The 19,048-nt window shown below is 38.3% G+C and overlaps 1 protein-coding gene across 1 annotated transcript; it reads right to left on the reverse strand.

The window, feature by feature from the left end:
• Positions 1-6,469: 6,469 nt before the first annotated feature.
• Positions 6,470-8,337, reverse strand: LOC110104163 (amidophosphoribosyltransferase, chloroplastic-like). Its single transcript, XM_020833149.2, has one exon. The coding sequence runs from the start codon at positions 8,208-8,210 to the stop codon at positions 6,558-6,560; it is 1,653 nt and encodes a 550-aa protein (XP_020688808.1). The 5' UTR covers positions 8,211-8,337; the 3' UTR covers positions 6,470-6,557.
• Positions 8,338-19,048: the final 10,711 nt, after the last annotated feature.

Here is a 19,048-nt window from a genome sequence, read left to right on the forward strand (position 1 = left end):
CTGAATCCTGAAATTGAGTTAACACATCTTCATCCAAAATAATATCTTTATGAATTTCCTCAACCTCTACATACATAATCAAAACTTCAAAAGCAGCCAATGATAATGCAAATTCACAACCTTCATCGTCCTCAAGCTTCAAGACTATGAATTGGTTGCCTACTGGAAAACGACCCACAATGGTTACCACAAACTTTGAAAGATCGAACTTCAGGGTCCTGAGATCCTTCAACTGCTTCAAAGTCAAGTTGAATGGAAGTTGTAAGGTCCGACATTTACCACCATTATATGTTGGCGAAAAATTATCATCTAATGACAACTCTCCATCATATAACAGCATAAAAGATGGTGGTCGTGCACTCATTTTAAATACCTACATTTACAATAAATTTATGTGGTTGTGCAATCATATATTTATTTCATCGAGACAATCATCAAATTCATAACTTTCTACACTATTTTCCAATAGAATTTCAATTAATAATATTCCACTATGTTAATATAATCATTAACTCATTAAATATAACCGTTATAAATAGTAATATTAATGTTTCCTTGTAATTCTATAAAAATATTAACAAAAATGTCTAAAATTTACTCAATAAAATTTTGGAATTATTTTTATTCAGTTATATTTACTAACAATATCAGAAATTACATGATATTTATTTTAAAAAAATGCAATAAATATTAATATAATTTAAGAACGATTTAATTATCGACATATGTTTGGACAAAATTAAGGAATAATTATATTAGAATAAATGCTTAGATTAAATTACAAATTTATATAATAACTAAATATTAGCGTAAATCAGTATTTGACACTAAAAAACAAATTTATATATACCCGATTACATATATAAATAATTACAATATAATCAGAATAATATTTATAAAACAAAAAATTAACTTCCCCCACAAACATCATAAGTTATATCGGTAAATCACATTCAAACACAATGACTCCATAAGTAATATCTACTAAAACCTATAAAAAATTCTTCATTACAAATTCATCGCCTAGCAAAGCTATTAACGGCACATTTGATGGGCGAAAAAACTAACAAAAATTTACTTTTTGCATGATTTAGCATTCACAAACTTAAAAAATGCATAATATTCATAAATACTTTGCTTTTTTTTTGTATGATTTATTCATACATTTATAAAAAAAGATGTATAAATATATGCCACACCTAAAACCAGTTTATTCTACATTTTGACATGGTGCATTATCTATTTTTTTTCCTTGTTCTACCTACTATTTGGGAAAGAAATTTATAAGTACAAAATTTCTAAGCAAAAAATGTATAAAACCTTACCTAAATCGCCGAAGTCCGGCGACGAAGGGCGATGCGATTGGGTGAGGCGAAGAACCGACGGGATTGGGACCTAGGGCTTCAGGCGTTTCTTTTTTTAAACAGAGCAAAGTCACTCGTTTGATGGACGACTTTCCTCTTACGTAAATCGATGGTTAGTTGGGCGATTTAGGCAAAAAGCTAATTGCCAGTTAAACTGGCGATTATGCATACTTTAAAATTTAATAAAAATGATGCTTATTCCGCTAAGTATGATCCTAATCATGATTAGTCTTAAAAATTACCCTTTGCTCAGTCTTGATCGGATTTACTCCAAGGGGGAAGCGCCCCCTGGCGAAATTCAGAAATAATTTTGGTTGTAAGGATAATTTTGAAGTTTTGTTTGTATTTTGCAGATCATGCTTTATTTTTTATTTGTGTTTGATTCATTTTGATAATATAATACTACATTCTTAAATATGCAGTTGATGGAGATGAAAAATGATTAGTTTTTTCTCATTCTATTTGATTCATTTCGATAATATAATACCGCATTCTTAAATAAAGGTTGTTGTGTACCGTTGTGTACTTATTATATTGACTGTAATATTAAAATTTTGGCTTATGTCAGTGGCCATTTTAATTAAATTGAGTGAGAAGAGATGTTTTGGGTTTCTTGATGCATCTATAGATCTGTGGTATTAGGCCTAAAAGAGATTACCTATCATGGTTTGATGTTTTGAGCTATTACAGGTGAACTAAATTAGTTAGATATATGTAAGGTTGTTAACCATTATGGTTTTGTATGCTTCTGGTCTTTTAAAAATAACTGAATAAGTTTTTTGTTCATTTTGATGTTGTATACCGCTATATACCGATGTGTACAAGTCATATAGATTCAATTGCAAGAAACAATCATGCGTTGGAAGCAATTATTTCATTGACTGGAATTTGAACCGATTTATGGTGCAGGTTTACAACATTCCATATTAGAAATCTGATTAAGAATTACATAGTTATTTAGTATTGCTCGTTGAAGAGCAAGGAAAATCTCATTTTTCTCTTTCGTTTACAATATATTTTGTTCATTTTGATGCCATGTACCGCTGTATATAAAAAATACAAGAAAATGAGCATGAATGACATGAACAAAAAGATAAACTAGACAAAGTCCAAAATTATGTTTTGTTTCATGATGATCAATATTTTTGTCTTAATTTCTATCATAAGAGAAAATTCCAGTCTACTGAACATGTTTTTATGACTATTCCAAACTGTAAAGCTAAAACTATAAATAGAAACCAAGGGCCGCAGTATCTTCATATTTTATGGCAAGTTCGAGGATATTTGATAAGTTAACAATTAGAATGCTGTTTTAAATTCATGGCATAATCTTGAAAAAAGTTAATTAAAGATTTTTTTTTTCTCTTTAAGAATAACAAAAAATAAAAAAATTATGAGAAATAAAGCTAAGAGATTTCTTAAATTAGGTAGCTAGAAAATTTAAATATATAAGGTTTTGAGATAAACATATTGAAACTAATGGTGATAAAACAAGGAAGCCTCACAACCTCACAACCGTGATGACCATAATATTGAATTGTTATGATCATACTTATTTTTGGTTAAAGTCAAACCACATGACCAAAATTTATTATGATCATAGATATTCAAGCATAGCACCAAACTAGTCAAAACTTTTTTATTGCTAGATTTTGTGGGGGACATATAGTAAAATTAATGTGTGATGAAGAATTATGCTAACAAATGAATACCCAGATCTTCTTTGTGATGAAATATTTAGATTTTGTTAAATTAACTTTTGTGAGAAAACCGTCCAACTTCTTAGGAAACCAAAATGTTAGCCATAAAAAAGTTCATTGCTATTAATAGTGCATAGCGATACACAGTCATACACAACGACATCAAAATGAACAAAAACATCATATAAACGAAAGAAAAAAATGCATAATAATTATATCTGAGAGGATAAATGAACGTCCACAAATTTGTCATTTTACATAAACTTTTACATTGTTGATTTATAGAACATGCGTTTTTGCAGCATTCTACATATAAATTTTTGAAGAATACATTATAAGTGAATTTGTGTGAAACATCACAAAAACGCATAAACCATTCATGCCCAACTTATAAGTTCCTCGTTAAAGTATTTGAGCTTGTTTGAGAACTTGATAAGCCTTGAATGTAAACACAGTTCTATTGTATTTCCTTTAAGACATATTTTCTGTTAAAAAACTAAGCTAAGCAAAAAGTAAAAATATATATTGCCTCTTAATATATATTTAAAACAAGTAATTATGCAAGTAAAATCACCTTACTCTTAAGCTTTTCCTTCTTTTTTAATGGCTCTGCATAAAATAGGAAGTCCAACCAATCTCTATCTTCATTGTTTGTTTCTTTTTTTTTCTCTCAAGACATCAAATATTTTATTATGCAAAAACACTAAATATTTGAGAGTTTTTACGAATTTCTTTTTTAAAAACATAAAAGATGAGTGGGCTACCGTGATTTTTTCAAAAAAAATTTAGCTCGGTTGGGTCGGATCGTCGGGTCTTAAGTAATCTATGTGTATAATCCAAGTGTTGCGATTTTATTGGAATCCAGACACAGAGCTAGTCTAGACTCCAGACAAAATAATTTCTCCAAATCCACACATGTGAGTTTCTTATCCAAATATATCATCAGCCCAAATATAAATTTTGAAACCATTATTTATCTCCTCCATGAAAAAAAAAAATTTAATTGCTAGTAAGTGACTTCCATTTGATGGTAAAGGAATTACCTAAGCTTTGTTTGAGACCACTTTCTTACTACTTCTTAAAACAATTTTCTAATACAAAAATTATTTTTTTTTAACTAAAAAGTTATTTTAAGAAACGAAAAAAAAGCCAGGACATGCATTATATTCTTTATTAAATTTGATTATGATGGGCATTAAAATAATTACATCTATTTTTGAGATAAATATCATATAAATTTTAATTATTTTTTATATATTAGATTTATTTTAAAATAAATCTAATAGCTAATAGCTTTCAAATCAAATAGATACTGACCTAATTTTTTCTGCATGTAAATATCTTTAACAAAAATAAAAATAAAAAAAAAACTTATGAATATATAGTATAACCAAATAAGATATCACTTCTTGATAAATTATAAATAACATGCAACCCCTCAAATTAGGGTTATCAGTGTAAAAAGCTTTCCATTTTGATCTTAACATTTGGTACCTTAGATAAGTCCTATTATTAACGGTATCATTAATTGAATATAAAAAGACATCAATATGCTTTGTACTTTTGTCTTCCTTAATCATAAATTTTACATTGGTTGTTAACTATCTAATGTAACCCTTCATTTTTCTCGTGCAAGACTTGAGACCTAGTATCGACAGTATTATCAACCCTTTCTTCTTATGATGCAAAATTTGTCCATCTCTCTCGCACCTAATGTTGACAATCTACAACGATCTTTGGCGATTTCACCTCCCCCATAAATTTCTAGATATAAAGTGTTGCTTCTAAATTGATTGATGATGAACGAAGGATCTCGCCTGCCACATCCTCTCATACTCATTTTCTTCTTCTCCAATATCAATGGCTTGAGTTGCTCAACCTTATTGGAAAAAAAATCTAACCCCCTGAGAACAAATCATAAGAGACATAGGATCTTTCCATTTGTCTCCACCTCTTCTATTCTTCCTCTGCTACTTTTCTGATGGCAGCGAAGAGAGCGAAACATCCTTACTAGAAAACTACTTAACTCTAGACTAACCAAACCCAGAATTGGAGAGATATCTTGAGAATAAGACTATTTGATCATAAAAAATTAATCACATTCACGTTTAATTCAAAAACCACACTAACTAAATTAGAATTTTATTTAACATTGCAAACAAACATTGACTCATTGAAGGCTGGAAATTAAGTTGAGAGATCATACTGAAATCTCAAGATGCTAAGGATCACAATGAATGGTTTTTAAAATCATAAACCTACATAAAACATTGCTCTCAAATGAAATTTATCTTATAATAAATGTTTGCATAGCAAATTGCTAGATTTGTGGAGACAGGTTTTGAGTATATATTTCTCATATGGGGTAGCTTTCTTAATACTTTCTAAAAAAAATTTCTAGTACTAAAAATTTCTAGTTAAGAAATTTTTGTACTTGAAAGCTGTTTTAGAATGTAGTAAAAAAATTATCTGAAACAAAGTCTTAATCTATTGTTATTATTATTATTATGAAATAGGTTCAAATAAATCAAGCAATTCAAGCAACTAGACATAAATTTTAAGTTATCAAGCAAAAAATTTGATCCTCCTTACTAAAGTTTTGTTTGGGATGACTTTCTTACTTATTCTTAAAACAACTTTTAAGTACTAAAATTAAAAATTTTATACTAAAAAACTATTTTAAAAAACACTAAAAATCTAACTACTAAGTCATCCAAACATCCAAAACTACTCATCAATTCAAAGTGAAGTCGCAAGAGACTTCATCAACGAAAAATTATTCTCAAAGATCTCATTCTTTATCTAGATCTCCTTAATATCTATTCATACAATTAGACAGATGTAAACCAGCTAGATTTAATTATTTTATAACAAATCTTTGTTAAATTTTGCATATAATTTTAATTATATTACTAAAACAAGCGAGACCATTATACTTCTGAATGCAAAGAACTCTGCTTCTTAGCTCTTAGATGTAAGGAAATCCAGTCTCTAGCGTACCACCTTCTAACTACAAGTGCCAAAGAAATTTAACATATACTATAAGAGTTCTCATTATCATCATCAACCATATTCTCATTTTATATTTATTTGATCAATTTTAATGCTAATACAAACATAAGCAACATAAAAGAATAATAAAAAAAATAAAAAAAATCATGATAAAGAAGAATATAAGAGCATTTTAGAAATCATAAAACACTGTTTCTTTACTTGATTAGTCTTAATACTAGTCCAAATATATCTATAAAAAATCAAGAGAGAAAGACAATAAAAAAATATATGTATTGTGGAACTAAATATTAAGTATATATTGATTGCATAAATCCTTTTAAACTCTAACAATTCCAATGATTTAGAGCCAAACAAAGAAAAGAAGCAAAATGCAAAAAAAAAAAGATCAAATTAAGAAAAAGAAACAAAACTTGCCTTCTTCCACAGTGAAAGAATCATCATCATAATCTCAACGAAGTATACAAGGAAAAAACTGACCTCACTCTTCCTCCTCTGCTAGCAACCTATCTGCCTCATTCTCCATTGGTGGAACAGGATAGTTCCCTGAAAAGCAAGCATCACAATAACTCGGCGCCTCCTTCCCAAGCAAATTTCTAAGACTTTCAAGCGATAGAAAAGCAAGTGAATCACAACCAATTGCATTTCTCACCCCCTCTACATCCATCTTATTAGATATCAGCTCCTCTGATCTAGGAGTATCCACCCCATAGTAACATGAACCAACAATTGGAGGGCTTGCAATCCTCATATGAACTTCCCTTGCGCCAGCGTCCTTAATAAGCCTCACAATCTTAGAGCTTGTTGTTCCTCTAACAATGGAGTCATCAACAACAACCACTGATTTGCCTTCCAAAATCCCCTTCACAGGTGCTAGTTTAAGCCTCACCGCCAAATCCCTTATGTTCTGTTCTGGTTGAATAAACGTTCGGCCGACGTAATGAGAGCGGATAAGCCCTTGCTGAAATGGAACGCCGGAGTGGGAAGCATAGCCAAGGGCCGCATAGAAGCCCGAGTCAGGAACAGGGATAACTACATCGGCGTTGGCTACTGGAGATTCCTTCGCTAACGTAGAACCGAAAGAATATCGCGAAGAGTAGACAGCGCGGCCAAACACAATGGAGTTCGGGAGAGCGAAGTAGATGTGCTCAAAGATACAAGCTTTACGAGGTTTAGGAGGCATGAGGCAGAGGGAGGAGATAGACAGGTCATGCCCATCGACAAAGATGACTTCCCCAGGATTCACCTCACGCTCGTAGTCGGCTTCAATTAGGTCGAGCGCGCAGGTCTCGGAGGCGAAGACGATGCCGCGGCTGGGGCGCCGGAGGCGGCCAAGGACGAGGGGACGGAATCCGTATGGGTCGCGGGCAGCGAATAGCTTGTTTTTGGTGAGGAAGACGAGGGAATAGGCACCTTGGAGGGCCTCGCAGGCATCAACGATGCGGGAGATTAAAGGACGGGAGTTGGAGTTGGCGATAAGGTGGAGGATAACCTCGGTGTCGGAGGAGGTGTTGAAGATGGAGCCGGAGTCTTCGAGGCTGGCGCGGAGGGAGGAGTAGTTGACGAGATTGCCGTTGTGGGCGACGGCAAGTTGGCCGAAGCGGTAGCCTGCGAGAAAGGGCTGGACGTTGGCGAGGGAGGAGGCGGAACCGGCGGTGGAGTAGCGAACGTGGCCGATGGCGGCTGAGCCGGAGAGGTAGTCGAACTTAGACTTGTCTTGGAAGACCTGGGAGACGAGGCCCAGGCCGGTGACAGAGCGGAGAGAAACGGGGGAGTCGGAGCTGGGGCGGTGGGTGGAGACGATACCGGCGCCCTCCTGGCCGCGGTGTTGGAGGGCGTGGAGGGCGACTGAGCAGAGGTAGGAGGCGTCGGGGTCGCCGATGATGCCGACGACGCCGCATTCGTCACGGGGTTTGTCGGAGAGGAGGTCGGGAATAGAAGAGGAGGAAGAGTCTGGATAGGGAGCGGCGGCGCCGGCGGCAGAGGGGACGGTGAGGTGGCGGAGATGAAGGGAGACGGGTTTTGAAGGGGTTTTGAGGGAGGCGGGGGAGGAGAGACGAGCGGGATTAGCGTTAGGATGTGGGGAAAAGGGAAGCCTGCCGGCGGTGGGAGACGTAGTTGTGGCGGCGGCCATGGCAGAGGGTCAAGGGGGGTAAGAGGGATAAAGGTGGAGCCTTTCGTATTGGGATCTTTTAGTGGCGAGTTTTTTAGGACTCGGTGCCGCCGCTCAGCAATCGGCGTATGCTACCCACCCAACCAGGGCCAAATCATAAAATAGATTTATTACCTTCAACAGCATAAAAAAATAAAATAATTATGTTAAATACATTGCAATATCCAGATTTACGTCAAAACGAATTTAACAATTTCTAAATTTAGATAAAAAATAGTGCTATATAAAATATTTAAAAATTATATGAATATTAACAAAATTTTAAAATTATTAAGCTTGTACTCATATAAATCATGTGAGGGCATTTTTATGTACTTTTTAAATAAAAAAATTTCATTATATTCATTTTTAAATAAATAATTTAATCATATTATATTTATGAATATTTAATAGGTTAATTGCATTATCTTTTATTTTATGTTATGAAAGATATTATAAATCTTAAAAAATTCTTATAAAGTAAATTTCTTTCTAATATCAAATATTTAACGATATGACAGAATTCTTACCAAAAATAACAACAACCCATAGTTTATTTATTTACATATTGGCCAGCAAATATAAAGGAAGAAGATGCAGGGAATAAATATCTGATCATTAGTGGTCCAGTAATGAGATTATGAGAGGCTAATTTGGATGAAAGAGAGATTTACGGTTTAACGAAGGAGTCAAATAGCAGGTCAACACTACGCATTTATGCGAGACGATCCTCAATTAGCGTAATATGTGGCCAGCGACTGTGCACTGGGTTTATTATTTTAGAGAGCAGCACGTTCAGTCTCATAATTAGTAAGAGGAACATGTTTATTAGTAATTACATAATTTAAAAAGAAATAAATTTATAAAATAAAATAACTCATTCGGAATTAGTGGTGTCAAAAATTGATACAACCCAAAAATCCAACTCAAATCCGACCCTAATTTTTCGGGTTAGGATCAATTCAAATTCAGAACGGGACGGGTTTGGGTCATGATTTTCGAATCGTTTTAAATTCCGGGTCGGTTCGGGTTGATCGGTAAACCTAAGAATGCCCCAATTTTGACCCAGAATCCTGTAATTCGGCGTATTTAAGGGATTTGGCCGAAGAAGCGCACTAAACAAAGAAAGTCACCTTCACAGCGAGCAAACTCCTGTCGTTGCTTCCGATCAAAATGTTGTAACTTCTAATCTGATCAGAAGGGAACGTCGTCCGAGTAGCGAAGTAGAACAATAATGAAGGAGCCGGCGACTCCTGGAATCTCTACAACAAGTAAGCAACGACGAAAAAGAAATGATAAAAAAGCAAACCTTAGACTCCATTAAGCGGGTGAAACTGAGAAAGTTACCTTCACAGCGAGCAAACTCTTGTCGTTGCTTCCGACCAAATTGTTGTAACTTATGATCCAACCGAAAAGGAACGTCACCCAAGGAGCAAAGTCGAACAACAACAAAGGAACCAATGACTCTTGCAATCTCTACAGCAACGACAAAAAATAGAAGATAAAAAAGCAAACCCTAGATGCCTCTAAGCTCTAAGGTCGGCTGCAACAACGCCTCCTTCAACGATGAACTCATGCACAAGGTTGGAACTTGGCGGGTCAAGTTCGGTTCTACCCGAACTCGATGCGGGTTGGGTTTGGGTTGGAAAAACTGACCCGTTTTTAAAAATATGTAGGGTTTGGGTCGGGTCGAACAGTGTTGGATCATTTTTGGGCTGAACCTGAACCCGACCCACGACCTGAATTTGACAACCCTATTCAAAATGTGCCAAAAGAAATATTACATCCAACTAAAGCTAAGAGAGAAAATAGGCTGAAGAGAGGGGGGAGAGAGAAAAGGTTGTAGAGAGAGGGGCGAAAGAAACGAGGAAAAGAGAGGGAGGAGCAAGGCTTTTAAATCTGGACCGGCCGGTTCAACCGGTTGAACCGCGAACTGGCCGGCCGGCCGGTTCCGGTCCAATATAAAACCTGTTTCGCTGAAAATTGGCGTCGAACCGCCCGAACTGGCGATCCGACCGCTCAACCGGAAAACCGGTTTCGGTTTTTGATAACCGGCCGGTTCGGCTTTTGTGCCGATTAGCCAAATCGAACAGCCGAGATTTCGGGAGGGAAACATATGCGGTATATAGGAAATAAACCCTCGTTCATTCTGTGCGGTCGCGAAGAAAAAAGCCAGACTAAAAAAAACCCTCATTCGCGATCTATCATCTTCCACGACGGCCTGAGGAGTGCCGAAACCATCACCGTCTCCGACTCTCCGTTGTTCATTCTGCTCGATCGCAAAGCAAGAAGCCAACATCGTCTCCTCGGTGTGCCTGATCGTTCACGAAGCCAAGGCCGTATGTTTTCTAAATGCTTTTCCAACAACTAAAAGGTTTCCATGATTAGGTTTCTAGATTTTCTATGAAGTCCTCAACATATCGATTGTCTATAACCTTAAGCAAAATTCTTTAAATCTGAAACTCATCCTCCAAACCTTGAGTTCTTCATGGTTCCATCATTCGTGTATGAAGCTTATAATAGATTGAAAGTATCCTTGCATTCGCTGGAATTTTTTTAAAATATTATCTTAATATTGAAAGCACTGGAGGGATCTTCTTGATCATGATTGGAGTCAAAGTTGCCCCCAGCCCGCATATGATTCTTATAAAATTGATGCAGCAATGACTGATGTCAAGAAGTGAACTGTTGCGTCCTAGAATATTCCCGGCGGTAGAGAAATATATAGTTTAACGTCTTAGCATTGTACGAAGATCCAGCACACAATCAGATAAGTAAGAGAGAGTAGCATTTATAAGAGACACCAGAGTTTTTACGTGGAAAACCCCTAAAAAGGGGGAAAAACCACGGGGCCTAACCCAGTCGAAAATGATTTCACTAGATTTTGAGTCGGTTACAAAGGGCTAAATCGCCCCCAAGGGCAATCAGATTACAACTAGTAACTGTTCGATAGGAGTCTGGTGTTAGACCCGGCGTCACCTGGAAGTTCGAGTGTTAGTTGGTAGTCTGGCCTTGAACAGAACTTTGGGCCTTGAGCAGAATGTTGGGCCTCCGTAGAACGTTGAGCCTTTAGCAGAATGTCGGTCCTTGAGCAGAGCGTCGGGCCTTGAGTAGAGCGTCGGGTCTTGAGCAGAATGTCGGGCCTTGAGCAGAGTGTCAGGCCTTGAGCAGAACGTCGAGCCTTGAGCAGAACGTCGGGCCTTGAGCAGAGCGTCGGGCCTTCAACAGAACGTCGGGCCAGAATGTCGGGCCAGAACGTCGGGCCAGAACTTCAGGCCTTTAGGAGTATGTCAGGCCTTGAGCAGAATGTCGGGCCTTGAGCAGAGCGTCGGGCCTTGAGCAGAGCGTCGGGCCTTCACTCTTCGCCACATTTCTACTCGACGCCGGACTTCTACCGGTTATTGGACTTCGTTGTACGTCTACGCAAAGATAAATTTCTTTCCATTGTTGGACTTCTACCTGAAGTTGTCCTTCTGATCTTCGTCGTCAGACTACAGTCTTTCCGACCTCCGTCGCCCACCGACTACAGTCCTCCTGACTTATGTCGCCCGCCGACTACAGTTCTTCTGACCTCCTTCGTCCACCGACTACGGTCCTCCTGACTTATGTCTCCTGCCGATTACAGTCTTTGCGACCTCTGTCGCCCGCCAACTACGGTCCTCCTTACATACGTTGCCTACCGACTACAAGTCTTCCGACCTCCATCGCCCTAAGACTACGGTCCTTCCGACCTAACGTACATGTCAATAATGACTCTTTGTACTAACATTATGTAATGTACTCCATAAGATGTACATCAAGCTAAGACCTTCTACCAAAGAAGGGCCACATTTGTAATCAACTGCAATACTAGTGGATTCATTCAAACTATGCTAGGCCCCGTAGTTTTTCCCCCTTTTTAGGGGTTTTCCACGTAAAAATCTTGGTGTCTCATAAATTCTAGACCCTTTCTCTTATCTGATTGCGTGCCGGATTTTCGTACAATGCTAAGACGAAAAACTTTATATTTCTCTACCGCCGTAAATACTCCTGGACGCAACAGTTTGGCGTTGTCTGTGGGAACATGTTCCCGACTGGGGGGAAACTTTTGCTCCAATCTCAAAAGATCGCTCTTATCAAATTCCTGACATCAGTCATTATTGTTATCAGATGCGGGCATTGGGATAACTTTGACCCCAATTCTGGTCAAAAAGATCATCCGATGCTTTCTATATCAAGAAAATATTTCAGGAAAATCCCAGCGATAACAAGGATACTTCCAATCAATTACAAGTTTTATATAGTCCATTACTGGATTTCTACTCCTTGGGCAAGGTCTTGATCTTGACCTCAAAAAGGCACTAACGGTCTAAAGATAACCCTTTTTTATCTTTGATTCGGGATAAACGCGGCATTCGCCCCCTCCCAATCAAGGCAAAATCAATCCCAGGGGGATTCGATTCAACCTCTTCCACACAAGTTAACGTCGTCGAGCAAAGGCTCCGACATACAACCTCGAAAAGGTTTTACATCCTTGGTGGATTCTCCTGACCTCTTCCACACAGGTTAACGTAGTCGAGCAAAGGCTCCGAAATACAACCTCGGATAGGTCTTACATCCTTGGTGGATTCTCCCGACCTCTTCCACATAGGTTAACGTCATCAAGCATGGCTCTGACATATAAGCTCAGATAGGTCTAACGTCCTTGGTGGTTTCTCCCGACCTCTTCCACACAGGTTAACGTCATCGAGTAGGGCTCTGGCATACAACCTCAGAAAGGTCTCATATTCTTGGTGGATTCTCTCGACCTCTTCCATACATGTTAACGTCGTAGAGAAAAAGCTCTGTCATACAACCTCGGATAAGTCTCACATCTTTGGTGGATCCAATATATGTTAACAATATCAAGCAAAGGCTCTGACATACAACCTCGGATAGATCTTACATCCTTGGTTAACGTCGTCAGAATGCCGTTAATGGACTTCCATCAGACTTCTCTACAAAGTTAAATTTTTACCCGATGTTGAATTTTCTTTTATTGCTGAACTTTTACCTTGTAGGACTTTTGTCAGAATTCTACCTGACACTGGACTTCTGCAAGCCGTCGGTCTTCTACCCAACATAGTACTTCTACACAACGTTAGACTTCTGTTTGATGTCGTACTTCTACTCGTCGTCTGAATTCTAACCGTCGATGGAATTTCATAGGTCTTCTACCCAACGCTGTACTTCTACCCGACGCCATACTTCTACTGGACGTCGGACTTCTACCCGTCGTCGAACTTCTGCCCGTCGACGAACTTTCGTCGGTCTTCTACCCGACGTTGAACTTCTACCCGACGTCGGACTTCTCCCTATCGTCGGACCTCTGCTCATCAGCGGACTTCTACTCATCGTTGGACTTCTGCTCGTCGACAAACTTTCGTCGGTCTTCTACCTGACATTGAACTTCTACCCGACGCCAGACTTCTCCCTGTCGTCGGACTTCTACTCGTCAGCGAACTTCTACTCGTCATCGGACTTCTGCTCGTCGATGAACTTTCATCGGTCTTCTACCAGACATCAGGATTCTCCCTGTCATCAGATTTTTGCTCGTCGACGAACTTTCGTCGGTCTTCCACTAGACGTTAGTATTCTACCTGTCGTCGGACTTCTGTCGGTCAATGGACTTTCGTCGGTCTTCTGCTCGACATCGTATTTCTATCCGATGCTGTATTTCTGCAGTTCAACAGATCTCTCGAAGAATAAAGGGGGAGAAGAAATCCCCTAAACTTCTGCATGAGAGGAGGGGCGCTAATTCGAGTAGGGGAGATTTTCCACTCGCAAATAACAGAAGCCTCAACCATCAGAAAGCTGGGGGGAGGAGAAGAAAAATCCCGTAACTCCTGCACAAGAGGAGGGGCACTAATTCGAGCGGGGGAAATTTCTCACTTGCAAATAGCAGAAGCATCAACTGCTAGAGAGCCAAAGGGAGAAATGAAGAGAAGAGGCAATTTTTCTAAAGGCCTAGGGGGCATATTTATACTTTTTTGGAGAGAAAAGGGGAAGTTTCTAGAGTTCTCCAGAATTTTTGAATTTTTATGAATTTTTTGAGATTTTTTCGCAATTTTTTGGGCCCCACACGCTTAATCAAAAAAAAATTCAAATTTTAAATTTTGGCCAGCAATTGTCGGCCAAACTGCTCGCCTAGGACGGGAGCGCCTGTTCGCACGGCGCGCTCGCCGGCGCCGCTGGCAGCAGGCGGCAGCCGACCGGTTCGGCCGTCAAATGTTCTCGGGCTCCAATTTTTGGCCCAGACGGACCAAATTTAACATTTTTGAGGTCCTCGGACACGTTTTTCGACACTTTCGGAGCTCAACGGGGCTTCTACGATCAAGTTTGAGCAAACATTTAATTTTTGGAATGCAATTTTTTACGTTTTGGCTAAAATAAATTGTCGACGCATATATTTTCGGACTCCTAGAGCTTCGACGTTTGAAAATAGGGGGGCGACTGATACGTCATGCAAAAATTATCTTGATCGGGCACGAATCTCGACGCAAAAAGCTAGTTGGAAACTTAAAAAATTAATTTGGAAGCACCAAAACTCTGATTTCAACGAGCCTACAGTAAAACTGAGCATCTCGGAAATACAAACCCAACGACACCAAGTTCAACCAAATCCGAGTCCAAATGAGTCTGGATCAGGGACCCAAAGCGCTGTTGGAAGGTTCAAACCGTAATTTGAGTTTCCAAATGGTCTTCGATTTTAACAATCTTATACTCGAATCGAGCGACTCGACGAGACAAATCCAACGAGCCCAAGATCGCTGAATTCTGACATCATTAAGGGTTCCAAATGTCCAACGAACGGTTAATGATCGAAGGATTCAATATCGGCCGTCCATTCAAACCACTCCCTATTCACCCGCGATCTCACACCTATTTACGAGCCATGCCACTCCAGAAAAACTATAAATAGAGCCCTCATTCTTCGCAAGAGGGGTGGGAAGTGAAGAGAGAGAAGAAGAAGAGGAGAAAAGGGAAAAGGAGAATCCTCTCCTCCACGACCACCGCCGGAGTTCGTCCTACCGCCCGAACACGCCAGGATTCTGCGTGATATTTGGTAGAATGCAGGAATTCTTCCCAACTTCCACGTGATGCTGAAATTCTTTCCAATTTGCAATAGAGTTCCCTCCTAATGCCGAAACTCTTCCCAAGTGAAGCAGGAGTTCTCCTTTGCCACCAATAGACGTCGAACTTTTACCCGATGTCGGACCTTCACTCTTCGCCAAGTTTCTACCCAACGCCGGACTTCTACCGGTTATCGGACTTTGCTGTACGTCTACGCGAAGATGGATTTCTTTCCATTGTTGGACTTCTACCTGACGCTGTCTTTCTGATCTTCGTCGTCAGACTACAGTCTTTCTGACCTCCGTCGCCCGCCGACAACGGTCCTCCTGACTTGTGTTGCCCGTCGACTACAGTTCTTCCGACCTCCGTCGTCCACCGACTACGGTCCTCCTGACTTATGTCGCCCTCCGACTACAATCTTTTCGACCTCTGTCACCCGCCAACTACATTCCTCCTTACATACGCCGCCTACCGACTATAAGTCTTTCGACCTCCGTCGCCCTCCAACTACGGTCCTTCCGACCAAACGAACATGTCAACAATGACTCTTTGTTTTAACATCTTGTAATGTACTCCATAAGATGTACATCAAGCTAAGACCTTCTACCAAGGAAGTGCCTCATTTGTAATCGACTGCAATACTAGTGGATTCATTCAAAATGAGCTAGGCCCCGTGGTTTTTCCCCCTTTTCAGGGGTTTTTCATGTAAAAATTTTGGTGTCTCATAAATGCTAGACCCTTTCTCTTATCTGATTGCATGCCGGATTTTCGTATAACGCTAAGACGATAAAATTTATATTTCTTTACCGCCGCGAATACTCCTGGACGTAACAATTTGCAATCTATTTTATGGTAATATAGTTTATATCCATTAGATTTAAATGTTTGAATTTATTTGACTAACATTTCACTATTAGATAAGTAAAAGTATTATAATTTTCTTCAATTTTTGCTATATATTTATAAATAGTTGTGTTATTATTATAATATTTAAATATAATAAATATTTATTACGTCATCCGGTTTGACCCCGGTTCGACCCCGGTTCGACCCCGATCGAACCATCAAACCTCTAACCCCTCCTTCTTCCAGTTCATTGACCGGTCCGATTTTAAAAGCCTTGGGGAGGAGTGTAGCGGGTGGGAGAGAAAAAAAAATTAGTTTTTTTATTTTAATAATTCTAAGGAGAAAATTGTAAAAATTTTAATAAAATAAATTTAGAATACTTATAAATGCATAATAAATATTAAAATTAAAATTTTAATGTTTTCCTTTAATATTTAAATTAAATTAAATTGTAAATTCAAGTTAAATTTTTAAAAAGAATAGTTTTTTTACATTTTTATGGGCAATTATCAATGCATAACAAAAATCAAAAGTAAATTTTATTTAAGTTTCTTCTTTAGGATTTAAATTAAATTAAATTTTAAATTCAAAGAAAAAACATTAAAAATCATTGTTTGGATATTTATTAAGTATATTTTTTATTTTTTTTAGTGGCAAATTGAATTTTTTTTATAGATATTTTGTTGCCAGCATTTTTTTTATAACGCTATGAAGAAACTTAAATAAAATTTAATTTTTATTTTTGTTATGAATCAATAACTGCCCACTAAAATGTAAAAAAAATATTAATTTTAATTTGATATTTAATTTAAATTTAAATTTAATTTAAATCCTAAAAAACATAAAAAAAATTTAATTTTGATATTTATTATGTTTTTATAACTGATACGTTATCAAAAAAATTATCTTGATCGGACACGAATCTCGATGAAAAATCAAGTTGAAAATTTTTGAAATTAAAATTGGGACCATCCGAACTTTTATTTCAGCAAACTTACAGTCCAACTAAGCGTCTCAAGAATACAAACCCAATGACACCAAATACAAACCACTCCGAGCCCAAATAGATCCAAATCAAGGGTTAGAAGCGTTGTTGGAAGGTTCAAACCATATTTTGGATTACCAAAAGGTTTCCTAACATAACATGCTTATAGTCGAATCAAGTGGCTCGACGAGATGAATCCAACGAGCCCAAGATCACTAAATTTTCGACATCACTAAGACATTCAAATGTCCATCAAACTTTTCATGATCAAGGGATTCAACATCGGCTATCCATCCAACCACTCCCCATTTGCTCTTGATCTCCTACCTATTTACGGGTCATTCCACTCCAAAAATCTTTAAATAGAGCCCTCATATCTCTTGAAAAGGGACCCAAAGACAAAGGATTCAAGAGAGAGATCCGAGATCACTCTTCCCTCCTTGCTCCTCCTCGACCACCACCTGAGTTCCGCCGGACCACCGTCTGACGTCGTTGCTCCACCGGACAACCACTTGAGGCCATCACCTCTGCCGGACCACCACTTGTGGTCCTCACCTCCGACAAACCAACACTTGAGGCCCTGAGCTCTACCGGACCACCACTTGAGGCCCTCACCTCTACCAGACCACCACTTGAGGCTCTGAGCTACGCTGGACCACAACCTGAGGCCCAAACTTCTGCCTGACCACCACTTGGGGTTCTCACCACTATCAAACCACCACTTTAGGCATTGAGCTCCGTCGGAGCACCACCTGATGCCTAGACTTCGGCCTGACTACCACTTGAGGCCCTTACCTCTGCCGAACCACCACTTGAGGCCCTGAGCTTTGCCGGACCTCCACCTGAGACCTAAACTTCTGCCTGACCACCACCTGAGGCCTGAAGTTTTTCCAGACCACCACATAAGGCCCAAAATTCTACCAAACCACCACTTGAGGACCAGATTTCTATTGGACCCCCACTTGACACCCAAAGTAAACATAGAGTTCTACTGGATCATCACTTGATGCCTAAAGTTTCACTGGACCACCATTTAATGCCTGACTTCAGCCTAACCACCACTCAACACTGAAATTTTGACAAACTAATGCCATGCTATCAACTAACGCCCGAATTTTCAAGTAGCACCAGACTTCTGCCAGTCCACCAAGTGACGCTGTAATTTCATCCTTGTTTATTGTCACTAGATTTCAATCAAACGGTTGACATTTGTAATCTAATCACCCTCAGGGATGATTCAGCCTAATGTAATCTATCTAAATATTAGTGGAATCATTTCAGACTAGGCCAGGCCCCGTGGTTTTTCCCTTTTCCAGGGTTTTCTATATAAAAACATCTTGTGTTCTCTATTTGTGAGCTGGATATTCGTACAATGCTAAGGCGAAAAATTTTAACTCTAACATTGTGTATATTCTAGCCCGCAATAATAACTATTCTTTTTTATTCTTATAAAATTTTATTTAAATTTTATCCTTAAAATCATTTAAAAAAAAACTAAAAAAATCTCTCCCTCCCTCTCTCTCTCTCTCTCTCCCTCTCTTTTCCTCGTTTATCTCTCCCACGAAGCCACCATCAATTCTCTCCCCTTTTTCTCTCTCCCCTTTTGAATTGAATGCCCCAATCAAAATAGCGCATTAATAATAAACTGTTTCTTTTGGTGCAATTTAAATGTCCTGTTTTATCTGATGAATTTACTACTTTTTAAATTTTATATCAAACATGGTCCTCTCACTAGTTATGGGACTTAATATGCTCCATTCTAAAATTTGTCCCTATGTATTCACGTGAAAAGCTGGGCAGCCAATGGAATATAATTATTTACTTTAACTCCACTTAATATATGCAAATATATATACCAAATCAAGTAATATAATGATAGAGTATAATATAAATCTCA

Source organism: Dendrobium catenatum, unplaced genomic scaffold (genome assembly GCF_001605985.2).
Source record: "Dendrobium catenatum unplaced genomic scaffold, ASM160598v2 fragScaff_scaffold_915, whole genome shotgun sequence".
NCBI lineage: Eukaryota > Viridiplantae > Streptophyta > Magnoliopsida > Asparagales > Orchidaceae > Dendrobium > Dendrobium catenatum.

Bases quoted from the DNA above. Each gene is read 5' to 3' on its own strand.
- LOC110104163 (XM_020833149.2), bottom strand. From the start codon at position 8,210: ATGGCCGCCGCCACAACTACGTCTCCCACCGCCGGCAGGCTTCCCTTT.